General features: G+C 43.1%; 1 protein-coding gene across 2 annotated transcripts in view; it reads right to left on the bottom strand.

Moving 5' to 3' along the window:
• Nucleotides 1-407: 407 nt before the first annotated feature.
• Nucleotides 408-15,649, bottom strand: part of ATXN10 (ataxin 10) — a 97,602-nt gene continuing 82,360 nt past the window's right edge. Inside the window, exons 11-12 of one of the 2 annotated variants that reach the window (XM_075855938.1) lie at nucleotides 13,758-13,962; nucleotides 408-811 (exon numbers count right to left, since the gene is read on the bottom strand). In XM_075855938.1, the coding sequence (XP_075712053.1) occupies nucleotides 13,781-13,962 (182 nt within the window). In that variant the 3' untranslated portion in view covers nucleotides 408-811; nucleotides 13,758-13,780. Of the gene's footprint in view, nucleotides 812-13,544; nucleotides 13,963-15,649 lie in introns of those variants that run through there. The other variant, XM_075855937.1, reaches the window with a different exon arrangement.

A 15,649-nucleotide genomic window follows, 5' to 3' on the forward strand; every position in this document is an offset into this window, starting at 1 on the left:
CATGAAACGGAAGGCGGACACAAGGAGAAGAGAACCTCCTCAGTTTTTTCCTGACACAAAGGTCTGGCTGTCCTCCAGGAATATTCACCAGTAACTACACGCTACCCGTCTTTAGCCAGTCACTTTAATATTTGCTTTGGTTAGGTGCAATCATTATCTATCAGTACTGTCCAGCAATAAATGATCTCCATGTGTCACTTAAGATCTCGATTACTATATATTATGATTGCAGACTTGGTCTTTATTTCATTCATTAGTTAACAGAGAGCCCTCAGACCACATACAGTGTTTGCTTGTAGTCTGTAACCATGGAGACACATTTCTTTCTATGAGCTATATACACCCAAAGGAAATAAACAAATTGCAATGTTGTTTAATTTTCTTATTATTTTAGATGCATTGAAACAAAACAAATTTCAAATGTCATGTGTTCTAGAGTAATTCCAATAATTTGTTTAGTAGGACTGGAATATAAACAGTTAAAATGCAAATAAAGTGCACAAACCACTTCTGTGGTTCAAGCATATGCTATATTCGATGTCAGGATTTATTTTTTAAATTTGGGCAGGTAGAAAGAAGAGAAAGTAAGAATACCGATAAAAAAAAAAAAGATAGAAGAAGGAAAGAGAAAGCAGGGACTATGCATTTCTATGAGACTCAGTAACTCTGTGATTAAATAATTGGATAAGGGAGGAGAGAGCAGGGACTATGCATTTCTAATAGGGCAGGGTGACTGTGACTAAATGATAGCTCCACAGATGCTAAAAATGGCCACTGTAACTTTTCTTTTTGATTTCTTCTTTAATTGTATCTAGGAAAAAGCACAAGAGACAGAGAAATTAGTTCTCAGCACACCTTGAGTATTTTTCAACATGCTTGTGGAAGAAAAGGGAGGGGGGTGGATCCAGCGTTGTAGTTGTTGAAAAAGAAACTATTTCTAAGTTTTAATTGTATCCATTAAAATTGGGATCGTTTGCAAAGCTATGATCAAGTCCTGGAATGCTGGGAGTGAAAAAATGAAGTTTAAATAGCCTACGCGTTTCGAACACTGCCTGCGTTCTTATTCATGGCTTGAGGTCAACATATAAGGCTCCAAAATATGTCACTGTATAGTGGCATAATTCGCCCAACCAGTATACGTGTTTTTTACTGTACGTCTCTACTACGCTTCCTTAAACAGTAAAACTAAAAGTATGCAAATGCATACCAGCCTGGTCTATGCCAAACGGATACTCTTTTGCCATCTGTCAGGTAAATGGGGCCCAATAGATAAATTCAATATTTGCGCCGTGAGCTTTCCCATATGCCCATAGTACTGCAACAACTATATGTGAACAGAGCCTTACATGGCCTGTCCCAGACAAGATGGAAAAGGCCGATTGGAGCAAAAGGGTTTTAGTTGAAGGCTTCCGAATCTTCATTCTAGTGAGTGATGGGCGTCTCAGCACCCGGACCCCAACAGATCAAAACTTCTGACCCGTCACTAGCAAAAAGTTTTCTAGTATGTTGTGACTAAACTCATAGGGATTATTGGATTCACGACACCATTGAACATCAACCTGGTCTCCCCCACCATATATCCAACCCTTGGAAAGACGTTTCCTACTGATGACAATGTTCCCTCCCTATCACCTCAAAAGTTTCTAATACAAAAAACAAAAATTCTAAAAACGTACAGAAATTTTGCGAGTCCAAATTTTAGAAACACAAATTTTAACTCATACCTGCAGATCTAAACATTCTTTCACGAGTCGAGAAAAAGGGCCGGGATGAAGATTGTACCCCCAAGTACTTTCTTCCCATGGCACAAAAAAAAAGCGTCATTCATAATAAAATTACATAAGGACAACAGAGTTCAAGTGGCTGCGGAGAGAACAGAAGACGACTGTGCATCGTGGCAGCACCTGGTGGTCAATCCCTCCAATGGTTCAACAGGGAAGGTCAAAGTGATGGGCGAGGGACAAACGAAAGTCTGTTCTAAAATGATTCATTGAAGTTGCCGCTCATTGTGACTGGTTGAGACGGACTTCTCTAGCTGAGGGTTTGGAGCCTGTAACTGGGCTAAATAGTTTCGCAATAAAACAGATACGAGATAGAAATCAATGGAAGTTGGGCTGATTTTTACCCATATGCCATGAGAAGTGCCATCTCCATTGACTTGTAGGAATCAAGTGAAATGTTTCACCACTGGCATGTTGGGTCAACTTGAAGTGCCAGTCATCATCATGTCTGAAGTTGCCATCAGGTGGCATACAAAGAGAGGGTGCCCCATAGAAAAACAGGGTCCCCTTATTAGACTAGCTCATGCCACCACAGTACATCACCAGCCATTCCATTTTGGCCCTCAGGCTGGCATGAGGGAGAGGAATGGATGGCCACCACCAGATTTTGGGCTGCTCATTGTTAGTGGCTCTCCTCTCTGGCCAAAATCCAGGGGCGGACCAACCTCTTTGTTGTCCACATGTCCTACTGGCATATGGAAAGGGGTTGTGTTACTCGTTACTATGTACGACATGTCATTATGTAGTAGGGTCATTAGCAGGGAGTGGCGGGGACTGATCCGAATAGTGAGGTGGAAAAAATACTAAATCATTAAAGGGGCTGTCCAAGATTAGAAAAACATGGCTGCTTTCTTCCAGAAACAGCGCCACATTTGTCCATGGGTTGTGTCTGGTATTGCAGCTTAACTCCATTTAAGTTAATGGGGCTGTGCTGCAATACCACACACAACCTTTTTACAGGTGTGGCACTGTTTTTGGAAGAAAAAAAGTCATGTTTTTCTTATCCTGGACACTCGCTTTAAGTTTGAAGCCCACAAGGAAAGACCATTAAGACTGTGTTAGGTTTGGTTCATCATCAGAAGCATTGGATAATTTCCCATCAGAACCTTGGACAGCTCCAAAATCACCCTGAACCTTTCTAAATTATTGGAATCACTACTTGGCTAGGTCTAAGGACAAAAGGAATAGTTAAAGGGGGTTGTCTCATGAAGACCCTTTTACAACTAAAGCCAGTCAGAGATCTACCGGAGCTATAGCCGCCCTTACTTCAAGGGAAATGTAGTATCAAATATTGGCCATTCAAATGAATGGCTGAATACGTAATACATGGACTGGCCAACTCCACCAGTAACTTCTCTGCTCTGGCTTATAGAGGAGGGTCCCGAGCAGTGGGTACGACTATGATGTCCATATGCCATGATAAAGCATTTGGACAGGGGTTGTCTTAGTGAGCAGATCCATACGGATTTATGTACAGATCAAACTTTTGGTCTTGGTGATTGTTTACACGATTCTTTAATAATTTTCGTTCCTTTTCGAGGAATTTGTAAGTTTTTCTATTTATTATGATAGACAGGCCTTGGGTACATAAGCTGTGTATTTTCTTCAAGGGACAGAGCCATGTTCTTATCAACAGTTCAAAAGATCATGCAATATAAAGAGTAGCCAAAAAGTTTTACAAAATTAAAAAAGTTTTTAAATAAAAAGTGTGTTTTAGAATATTTATATACTGTATCTATGGACAACATGTCGGCAGATATGCCTACGAGAGTGGTGGGGGATGCAAGCCGACGGGCCGCTCAGGAATGGTGGAGAGGAGGAAGGCGAGTATGTTAAAAAACCTCTCCTCACCGGTAAAACCCCTTTAAGTGATGATGTGTCTAAAATGTGGGAAATTCGGCACAGTCTCAAAATCAAACAGATCAGTTCTGTAGAGCAAAACTTTTTTCGGTAGCACAGAAGGAGGTTCTATGTGAGTGGGAGCATGGAGTAGTTAGTGGATATACAATATGGGGTCTCATGGTAGGGACCGGGAGTTAGCTACCACTGATATGGGCACAATATGGATAGCAATATTAGGGCATCACTGACTATGACCGGACTGGCACAAATAAAACGACAAAAATAAAAATTTAACTCTGCTACATCTCCATATTATGGCACATGGGTGAAAGAGTTTGTCTTCTTCGACCACAGTAACAGAACACATTTGACTGGATGTATAGAAAAGAAGCGAATTTCCCACCGATGCCACAGCGACGTCACCACTACGACCCAGCTATGTTGATGGGGTCTTGGTTCTCCCAATCTGAAGGACTATTTGGTAGCAATGAGAATATGTTGATCGTGCCTCTTACCTTCTATGCGGCCTCCTTTTTATGGCTGATTGGGGCAAAGTATTAATCCTCCCGCATGTAAAACAAGCATTGAAGGCCTGGACTCTATAGCATGGAGGACAGTGGGACTGTTGTGTTCTAGGGGATTAACCGAGAGACTCTAAAGCCCCTCACAATACAGTAATCAGCGTGTTTTCACTGTGAATGACCGGCATTTTTTCGTAAAGAGAACTTTTTTCATTTCTATTCTACGAGGAAATGGTCCCTATTCAACCGCACGGCACTAATATATACATAGTAAAATATTTCTTTGGAGGGTGGCCATAGAAAAAAAGGTGAGGGGGCTCGGGAAATAAAATTTCCCTCTGGTCTTTCCACTGCTCAGCTGGTAACGGGCCGCCTCTTGTACCCAGGTCAACAATACAAAAAGAAAACAAGCTACATTGTTAGTACCGTATATAACAAGTACAGACAACGTGGCATGAAATTTTTGAACTTTTTGGCACGCATCTTAAGATGACCCATGCGGTTTCCAAATTGGCTACAGGAGTAGCTCCACATCCATTTTCACGAAAAGCCCAGATCACACCGTTTTTTGCCGCTGATTTTGACTTCAATGGGAGGCGGAGACGTTTTTTCCCGCAGTGGATTTTAGCCGCTCACGGTAAAAAAAAAAAAAAAAAAAAAAAGCGCCGTGCTCTTTCTTGCCGCAGATCCACCTCTGACCTCCCATAGAAATCAATGGGAGGCAGAGAAAGCATTTTTCGCAGCTTTTTTAGCCCGCGGTGCTCAATGGGTGAAAAACGCAGTGAAAATTGCAGCAACACTTTTCAGGCAGGTCTAAATCTGCCTCAAAATTCCTGAAGGACTTTGGAGGCCGACTTTTCTGCCTGCAGGAAAAAAAACTCAGTGTGAACAGGGCTTTAATCGGATTAATAAAGCAATAACTAGGCTTTACTTCACCCAGGGCAAAGATTCAGTTTGCTGCCCTATATCTAAATACCCAGGCCAAGGCATAGTGATTTGTTAGCCTCCTCCTTGGCAACCAGAACCTGGGGCACATGCCGCCATAGTCACCCCCAGCTACGCCCCTTAGTAAGAGAAAATGGTTTGAGCACTGCCAGGCCTTTGCCTACGTTTCCTCAACCAAGCGCCGTTTCAGTCTCAAGCGAACTTAAGATAGGCAGCGCATCCCTAGCAACCAGTCTGACAAACCCATATAAAAGGCTGTCGTTGTTAGGCAGTTTGTCCCTAGCAACCAAACTGTGTGACAAGACCATTCAGCTTAAAGCAGTTTGGCAGTGGTCACACCATGCGGGACTCCAACTTTTACTCAGATTACAAAAGTAAACAAAAACATTTATTTTAACACAATAGTGGTGTATAGTAAAGGTGAATCCAGCACTCAAAAATAAAAGTTGTAAGGTTTATTTGGTCATATTAAAACAAAGAAGTTAAAACCCAAAAATCCCGGGACCACGCTTACGCGTTTCAGACCAGTAAGGTCCTTAATCATAGCTTGATTAAGGACCTTACTGGTCTGAAACGCGTAAGCGTGGTCCCGGGATTTTTTGGTTTTAACTTCTTTGTTTTAATATGACCAAATAAACCTTACAACTTTTATTTTTGAGCGCTGGATTCACCTTTACTATACATCACTATTGCCTTGATCACCTGCTGTAGACACAGGACAGTAACACTTCCTCTATTTTAACAACCTCGGTAAGGCTACATGCACACGTTGCATGATTGGACGTGGAAATTCTGCACCAAAATCGCAGGCGTACGCACGTAATTCCGCAGCTAATACTGAACATAATGGTGCAGGTTTTTTTTAATGCTTTTTTGAGGAATTTAACATTTTGATACGGAAAAAGTTACATTTTTGTGCTGTGAGTTTTGGTGCGTTTTTCTTTAAAACAAGTCAAACAGAAACGCAGGATAAATTGAAACGCGGCAGATTTTAAAATACGCACCGCAGGTCAATTTACGCGTAGAAAAAATCTGCACCGTGTAGATGAGATTTCAAGAAATCTCATTTACTTTGCTGGTACTGTATTAGGCTACATGCACACGTTGCGTATTTTGCTGCGGAAAATACGCAGCAAAACCGCAGGAAATTCACCAGTAAAAATGGCACCTAATCGTGTGTTTTTATGTTTGGATCCGTATTTTGGCATGTTTTCAAAGCTGCGAATTTTGGTGCGATTTTCCTTAGCACTAGGCAAATACAATTTGCAAGCGGAAACGCAAGATAAATTGACACGCTGCGGATTCTAAAAAAAAAGCACCGCAGGTCAATTTCCGTCCCCAAACAGACGGCAGTGTGTACATGAGATTTCCTGGAATCTGACTATGCTGGTACTTTATTACGGCGGAGATTTTCCGGACGCATCGTGTGCATTGTGCCTGCCCTGCGGATTTTCCGCATGAAAATACACGCGCCAAATCCACAAGGAATACGAAACGTGTGCATTTAGAGTAAAGGGGTCGTCCAATATTATGTTAATAAAAGTCTAATGGGGTATTCCAGCGGTCAAATAGGTACGGGAAAGATGATCAGTAGTGGAATCGCAGCCCCAAACACCACGATGGCCGTCTAGGTGGAGTTGTATGGCTGTACGGCTGCAACTCTATACAATTCCTCTCCACTCCACCCGTCCTAGAGGCTGAGATCCTCTATTCTTGAGATTAGAGGGGGGCACAGTTGGACCCCCAACACTATCATTTATTACCTATTGAATGGGAAAATCACTTTATGCATTTGCAAAACGGCTGCTTGCTATCACAGAATAGAACAAAAAAAAACAAAAACCATTTAGAGGCTGCAACCTCTCATGACCTAGTTCTGGTCAACAGCTGCAGTTTTGCTACTACGTATTAGTGTAGGTAAGAGCTAACAGCCTGGAGTTCAGGACAGCAGAGATTTGTGCTGCAAAGTCAGTGCAAAAATCCTGGCCTTAAGAAAATGCTTGAAAAACGTAACATTATGAACACCTTCCGCTCCGCATAGCTCAATGTTTTTGTATTTTCCTGCATTGAAGGATTGGGTATAGAATGTTGTACCTCTGAACTCCCGTGAACCTATAGATTACATTGCTCAGAGACGTGACAAAGTTTAGTGATTGAAAAAAACCAAGAGTGGGTTCCAGCTAAATGTAATAAGCACCAAATGTCACCAAGACTACAAAACCCAAGTGTCGGGGGGGATCATAACTTACATGTATAAAAATATAACAAATCAATATTTTAAATTAAAAGTAACAAGGTCTTAAAAAAAAATTCCAAAAAATTTCAAAAATACATTTTTTCCTTTGGCCGGTAGAAGGTTTGAAGTCGAAAATATTTCTCTTGTTCAAATCAAGAAAATCCCTGACGACAACTGTGTAAATGTTTTGCTTCACAGTAAGTAAAAAAAATTAATGGACTCATTACAGATTCCCCTTACAATTCCTGTAAAGCAGAAGAAGATTATACAAGGTCGTTAGGTAGCGAGAAGACCAGAGATACATTATAAGCAGAGCCTACAATACGGGTATATTTCAGAACAACTCAATCTCGAAAGACGGGGAGAATTTTTGAGTGCGGCCCCCTACCCCCCCCCCCCCCAGATCTTTTCATTCAGTGTTACATTCCATACGGCCCGGGTTCACAAACAATATCAGAAATGAAGAGGGAAAGGACTCCGTACTCCAGTGTCTCTTGAATTAATGAACTGGAAATGAGTTTTGTCAATGTTTTGGGAAGGCAGCGAGAATGAAAAGGGACTTACAGAATTAATCACAGTGAGAAACTAGCACTTCAGGGACCTGCCGGGGGCCGTGAATTGCTTTTCTGGGAAAAAAACAAAAAAAAAACACAGGCGTTCTGGCTGACTCTCCATTCCAAAAAACAAGCCCGGACTCACACAGTGGACTTGAGACTCCTCAATCTGATGTCAACGTTCCAATTTCCATACCGGAATCAGAATGATAAAAAAATAATAATTCAACGGTTTAAAAAAAAAAAAAAAAGTCTTCACACCCTAAATAAAATGATAGGTTTACAAAATCTAAAAACAAGATAAATTACACCACCACCATAGATTTATTTTTTTCACCTTTAGTGTGATCTTGCAACGAACAAAACGGAAGTAGCAAACATTTTCTTGGGAAAAAGAACAAAAAAAAAAAAAAAGTTGTGGATCCCTCAACTTCTACTTAGAGGACCGGTCACCTTTCCTGATGTTTTTTTTTTTTAGTGAATACTTGTATTCCCCATGAAATAACAATTGTGCAACACCTTTTCTAAGATCTCTGTGCTGTGCCGTTCCTCTGTTATTCCTCCTAGAAACGTATGAATAAATGGACAACTGGGTGTTTACAGTCACCTGGTCAGAGGGGCGTGTCCCTACACAGTCTCACTGTCAGTTCTGATTGGACATGGTCAGTCTGTATAGGGACACACCCCCAAATGACAACTAGATGTTACCAATTTAATCATAGGAATCAGGGGAACGGCGCAATGTAAAGTTCTAAGAAAAGATGCTCCAGAATTATTTTTTTTATGGGGAAAAAAGTATTTACTAAAACAGACTTGTCAGGAAAGAGGACACGTCCTCTTTAAAGGGGTTTTCCGGGACTTTGATATTGATGGTCAGTGCCGCACCTGCCATGAGGTGAGGTGAGCAGACAGCCTCAGGCGGCGCCTCCTACCCGAAAACGGGGGACAGCATTTTCAGCCATGGACGGACTGGACCGGGGGGAGGGGGCATGCAGACTTAGCAGACGTGCCGCATGATGGGCACATGTGTAACACTCCTCCTCCTCTCTGACGCTGTATGCAGCACACGCCACCAGAGAGGAGCAGGTCTGCAGGAGGAGCGGTCGAGCGAAGAGAAGTGACAAGATGCACGAGGTACGTTCCAGCCTTAACTCGGTCGGCCGAAGCTGCTGGGACCGGGAACCGGGAGTATACTGCAAGGGGGGTCTGGGCATTTTACTGACAGCAAAGGGCTCTATGGGGCTGGAATAATCCACCCCACAGAGCCCTCACATCACTATAACGGAAGAATAGGGGAAGGGGGGGGGGGGGGGGGGCGGAGCATCTCACTTACTGCAGAGGGCTCTATAGGGGGGGATTCTGCCCCCCACCTTTAGAGCAGTCAGTCAGATGCTCAGACCCCTCTAACCTTGCAGTATAGTAACTAGTCAGGGCTCTACGGGGGGGGGGGATAATTCCCCCCTATAAAGCCCTCTGCTGTCAGTAAACACCCAGACCCCCCCCCTTGCATTATGCTCCCGTCCCCCCAGCGTTGGCCGACCCCTTTTAAATTAGTATGGGCAGGAAGCTGAGCGCAGCATAAGGGTCTGTTCACATCCTCGTTGGCTTTCCGTTACGGGGTTCCGTCGGGTGAACCGGGCAACGGAAAGCCATACTGAAACCACAGCTTCAGTCACCATTAGCGCAGAAGACTGCGCTATTGATTCCGTCGGAAAAACGTAAACCTGCCGGAATGGTGACGAACTGAATCCATTAGCAATGTTTCCGTCACCATTGATATCAATGGTGACGTAAACGGAAGCTTTGGTTCCAGTTTAATTTTCCATTGCAGGGTTCACCCGACGGAAACCTCCGACGGAACCGCGGAACGGAAAGCCAATGCTGATGTGAACAGGCCCTAATCCTTCCCCATAAACATATATATATATATATATATATATATATATATATATATAGAGAGAAATAAATAAAATGTATACAGCGCTGAATCCTGTATCCGTCAGGTCAGCGGGTCCTGCAGGATCGAGCTGTTACCGATCACATCTAAATTCATAACTCAGATGTGATTGAGAATAGGCGACCTAATGGATTCAGGTCTAAGCGCTATATACAGCTGCTCTGTATACAGGATACAAAGCAGCTATATCTCTAAAAGTAACAATAACTTTCAATAAAAAGTAATTAAAACTTGCACCAATCGCATTGATATCTATATATATAAAAATAAGTTTTTAAAGGTGTACATAGCCTTTAAACTTTTATCACCCACCGATCGCTAAAACGTAGCATCAGAAGTACTCGGGTGAGCGCTGTGCCGCTTCATTTATGATCGACTTTCAGCCGAGTGAGCGGTGTACGGACTCCTAGACTTTCTATTGAGCCTGTACACTGCTCCAAGGAAAGCCAAACAGAATTGAAGCGGCACACCGCTTACCTGAGCACTTCTGCTGCGTTTTAGCGACTAGTGGGGGGGGGGGGGTCGTCTCAGTGCTCGGACCCCACTGATCAAGACTTCTGACATGTCAAAAGTTGTAAAAAAGGTGTTACACTTTAAAAAGAGAACCTTTCACCTGCCCATAGATGTGCATTTGAGTGCAGCATGTAATGGTCAGGGTTGCACAAACTCTGGGACACTTTAAAAAAAAAAAATGAAAAAAAAATACTACCCTCTTTCCTTATTTAAAGATCGGTGCCGTAATATTTGGCACCCGATATTTAAATAACCCATGAACTGTCAATGGGGCGGTAATTGACAAGGGGGCGTGTAACATCGCTGTGACACTCTCCAATCTGCTACGGACAGGTCAACAGCAAGAGCTGAAGAGAGGAGAGCATGTGCGCGCGCACGCTCTCACTCTTCAGCTCTCGGCAGGCAAGTACAAGACTGTGTGATCTCTTGCGAGCACAGCTCCGATGCCATGAAACAGAAGAAGAATTCACACTCTTCTCCTCTTCTGTTCCGTAGTGGTGGCGGAGCTGCGAGCTCATGCACACACGCTCTCCTCCTCTTGCTGTGACGCTGTCCGTATCTGATTGGAGAGTGTCACAGCGATGTTACACGCCCCCTTGCAAATTACCTCCCCATTTACGGACCCGTTTTCTCTGCTATAGTGCACTAATCGGCAGCCTCTTCTCTCTATCCAGCACTGATAGAGAACAAGAGGCTGCTGATCAGTGCTGGATAGAGAGAAGGGGCAGCCCTTTTTGGCAGAGTTTCCACAGCGGAACGCAGCGATAGACAGAAATAGAAGTTCATACAAACCCTGGCCGTTGTCTTGGTGACGTGTCCCTCTTTTGACATCCAGTCCGACCTCCCTGGAGGACGTGGCAGTCCATGTGACCGCTGCAGCCTGTGATTGGCTGCACCGGCCACATGGGATGAAACGTTAACCCAGGAGGCCGGACTGGAGGAAGAAGCAGGGAGTTCTGGGTAAGTATTAACTTTTTTGCGGGTTTTTTCTCACTGTCCAGCGGTAGTCACTGTCCAGGCTGCTGAAAGAGTTACTGCCGATCAGGGCATCCCCTGCTCTATATCCTGCACTGATCGTTTAACTCTTTCAGCACCCTGGACAGTGACTTCCGCAATTATGGCATCGTGAATTTTTTTTGTTTTTCCTAAAGCGTCATTCGGCGGGTGATATTTTGACAGCTCAGACTTTTATGGAGACGGCGATACCAATTATGTTTACACTATTTTATGTGAAAAATGGGAAACAAATTTTATTTTACCTTTATTTCTTTTTTGAACATTTTTTTGTGCATAATACACTAGAGGTCATTTCATAGGTTTCCTACAGAATTTAGGATTTGGTTCTGTGGTACTCTTGGGTTTGTCTTTGTTACAATATCCAAGATGGTTTTGGGTAAATTTTTGACTTTAATTTGAATCCACGGATCACGATCGGACTCTAGTAGAATAAGTCATATTTAACAGATTGAGAGTGACGCTCGGCGCTGTATTTTTCACTGTATAATCCCATTTTCCCACATCTTTGAAGACTAGATTATTTTTCTCAGTAACCCAATACATAATGCCTAAGGAGATATTTCTGATCACAGTAAAAATGGCTTACAGTGCGATAATGAGAGGAAACAAGACTGGGCAGGCCTTGCGGATGAAAAAATGTACGATTTTACTATTGGTATGTTTGCCTGTTTTACCCTACTTTCTTACAGTCTTCAGCATTAGATCAGGTCATGTAAAAACCGATGTTTCCATGATGTGTTTGTTATTGTTTTGTGTGATTTTAGTTATTTTAAGGCTCTGTTCATCTGCGTTGGAAACGGATTCCGTCAGATTTGACAGACAACTCTGCGGAAACCCGACGGACCCCATTGAAAGTCTTCAGGAACTAGTGAAGACCGCTGTTTAACGGATCTGGCTGTGTCTTGGTTTCCGTTATAAACGGAAACCATGACACAAGTGTGAACAAAGCCTTATCCAGCTCGGACCCAATTTTCATCCTTTTTTTTTTTTTTTTTAATACCAGTTTCCCACAATTCTAAAGGAGTTGTACGCAATTCGATTCCAAAGCCAGTGTCGTGTCACACCTGTCCATAGGTGGTGTCCGGTATTGCAGGTCAGATCTATTGAAGTCAATGGAGCGGATCTGCAATACCACACACAACCAGTGGACAGGTGTGGCGCAGCTTTAAAAGAAAGAAGCCATGTTTTTCTAGTCCTGCACAACCCCTTTATCTAGACACGGTTTACACTTTTGGCGAGTTGTTTTTTTTCCCACCCCCCTCCCTCCTTCCTGTAATACTACGGTATTTATATTGCCTATTTACACAGCTACAGTTTAGAGGGTTTTTTCTTGTTTTGTTTTTATCACAATTTTATGCTTTTAACAAACTTTTAGTAAGTGTTTTCCCCCAATTTGCTTCAATGGAGGAAACAAAAATGTATGTAAAAACAAAAACCCACATGCATATTTTTAGGACAATTAAAAGGGGTTGTCCATATGTCCTAGGGTCTCTATTCCGAGAGGGGTGGTCTCTGAGACAACCACTTTAAGAACCATGCCGAATTAAATAAAAACTTTTGTGTTTATATATATATATATATGGGAATTTTTATGACGCACATGTGCTCTAATAAAACATATGGAAAGGGGTTGTCTCAAAAAGACAACCCCTATGAAAGCAGCAATATAAAATCCTAAACGGTCAGTTCCTAACCAATGCAGTAAAAAAAAAAAAATATTGGAGCAGTTTCCCACAGCAACCAACCAGATTGCAGTGTTCATTTCTCGACAGCAGCTCAGAAAAAAAAAACTAAAGTGATCTGATTGGATATATGGGAACGTCTACCCAAAATCTATTTGGAATATAACTTCTCTTTTAGGCCTTGTTCATACAGCACAGGACTAGGAATCAATGACAAATTGAAGTGGGCCTCAGAGCGTACACGTATGGCCTAAAAAAAAAAACACAAAAAAAACAAAAAAAAAAATGTGAAAAATTTCAGCCCTAGACACAAAAGAAAGGATTAGTCTTTTCTTTATACCGATCCTTCCTTTTGGATCCAAATCTGGCTTTGGCTCAAAAAACTGCATCAAAACGGTGTGTGATCGTCGACTAAAAAGGGCTGGCATACACTGAACGGTGGCTGAACTGCAATACCAAACACAGCCCATGGACAAGAGTGGCGCAATTTCAGGGGAAAAACCGAAAGCCTTTTAATTTTTTTTTTCATCTCAAGCATCCCTTTGAGGTCAACTTTCGAGCCAACGAATTGTAAGGCAGTAGTCTTGGAAGATCTAGTCAAATAATCTTAACATGATTCAGCACCAAGATGATCATCTCAAGGATCTTTTTGTGTGGCCCACACGTCTCTTTCTGCAGAGCTTTTCTTGGCCAAAACTGTTCTGGATACCTCTTCTCGAATACACATAGGATTCACTTTTTCTTGACAGATTTCAGAAGCAGTTTGCCATCCCGTTCTTCCACACGCATCCCCATTCCCTCTAGTAGGGAGGTGTCGGCCAGGCCTTGACGCTCCATACCAGCGATCATCTCCTGATTCTTCTCGTTGTGTTCTGTAAGGTTTCTAATGGCATAAACAGCCCACTGGTTGAGGACTGAGGTTTGGGGAGTTAAGGAACATACGAAGAGCTGAAATCAAAGCAATCAGTTATGGAAGCAACCACCACCCAGGAAAACATGCAAGCACATGGAAAATATACAGGACTATATAGAGATGGTTCGGACATGTTTGACCTTCCCTACGAATATATATTGGTACAGATGTATCCACTTTGAGATTTAGGCATGGAAAACCAAAAAGTTCACATTGTGCATGAAGGTGAAGAACCCCCGATAAAGCATTCTTCAAGCTAAAAGTAAAACATGACGGCTCATTAGGTCTCATATTTCTCTTGTAAGGTCACCCAGTTGGTTCTCCAGACGCCTGGGGCCTTCAGCTTATAGGACAGGAAGCAGCGGTCTGATACCTACCATTACTAAGGCCCTATTACACGGGCCAATTATCGGCAACGAGTGTTCATATGAATGCTTGTTTGCCCAATCATTGCCCTGTTTTAAACAGGGAACGATCAGCCGATGAACGAGCAAAACACTGGTTCATCGGCTGATTTTGTCGTTTATGCAGCCGGAAATATCATCGTTGTCGGCATTACATCTCCCTGTGTAAAGAGAGACATGATGGAAATGTGTGGTGACGAGCCATCGTAGTAGCGAACACTCGTCCTCATACACAGCTCCTTGTGAAAGGAGCAAACGAGCACCGAATCTTGTTGATCGGCGCTAGTCTACACTGCCCACGTCGGCCTGTGTAAGGGGACCCTTGGTCACATAACTTCTCATGTGGCCAATATCCTTCAGAGTCCTCACTCTCTCAGGCCTCCTGGCAGTCAATCCCGTTAGTAGCACTAATCGGAGACCCGGGAACAGCGTCTCGGACAACCAAATTACTATTTGCATTGGGTAGTGCGGAAAGCGCTGCAGCCATCTTGGAGGACGAGGCTCGTGAATCGACGGCACAACAAGCTATAAGAAGGGCACCAGGTAAGAAAACTCTGCACTCCCCAGCAAACCATACATTTTTACCTAAAACTGGAGGGTCACTTCAAATGCCCGGTCAGTCTGGGCTTAGGAGTCCAGTGGGCGGTCCTACTCTGCGATTGACAGCCTTAGCTGTGTCAGAGTATATGCAGAGGCAGCTGTCAATCGCAGAGTAGGACCGCCTACTAATTCAAAAATTGTATTTCTATCTGCTCAACTCCTCCTGCTCTATAACCTGCGGTCACCAGATGTTTAAAGTGAACCTGTTGCATTGAAGGGGTATTCTCATCTACACATACACAGAGTATGCCATAAACTCCTTGAGCGGTGCAAGTCCCATCTCTGGGATTCCCCCCTAGTAAAAGAATGGTGGTCCGATGAAACTCGTTCACCGATTCCTGGCTACCGTATGCTTTATCGAAGTCTATGGTAGTTACGGACGGAGACTAGCAAGCAGCATAACATATGGATAATGCGGCAGCAGGGAATTGGCGAGCAGGGGTCACCAGATCTTAGAGGTAGAACCCACAACTGTGAATAGGTCATAAATGCTGAAGATGGGAACACCTGAGTGACAACACTGAATATCCACAAGTGTGTGAAGATCCGAGGTGGTCACCTGCCCCTTGAGATACACCTGGCATTGCAGCCCATTTTTTTTTTTATTTTTTTTTAAGGACCCCTACCCAGCAGCTGGGTGGAAACCCACAATACAGAAGAGAGCTTTACAATTCCTTATGCTTA

This window comes from Rhinoderma darwinii, chromosome 3 (genome assembly GCF_050947455.1).
Source record: "Rhinoderma darwinii isolate aRhiDar2 chromosome 3, aRhiDar2.hap1, whole genome shotgun sequence".
In the NCBI taxonomy this organism is placed as follows: domain Eukaryota; kingdom Metazoa; phylum Chordata; class Amphibia; order Anura; family Rhinodermatidae; genus Rhinoderma; species Rhinoderma darwinii.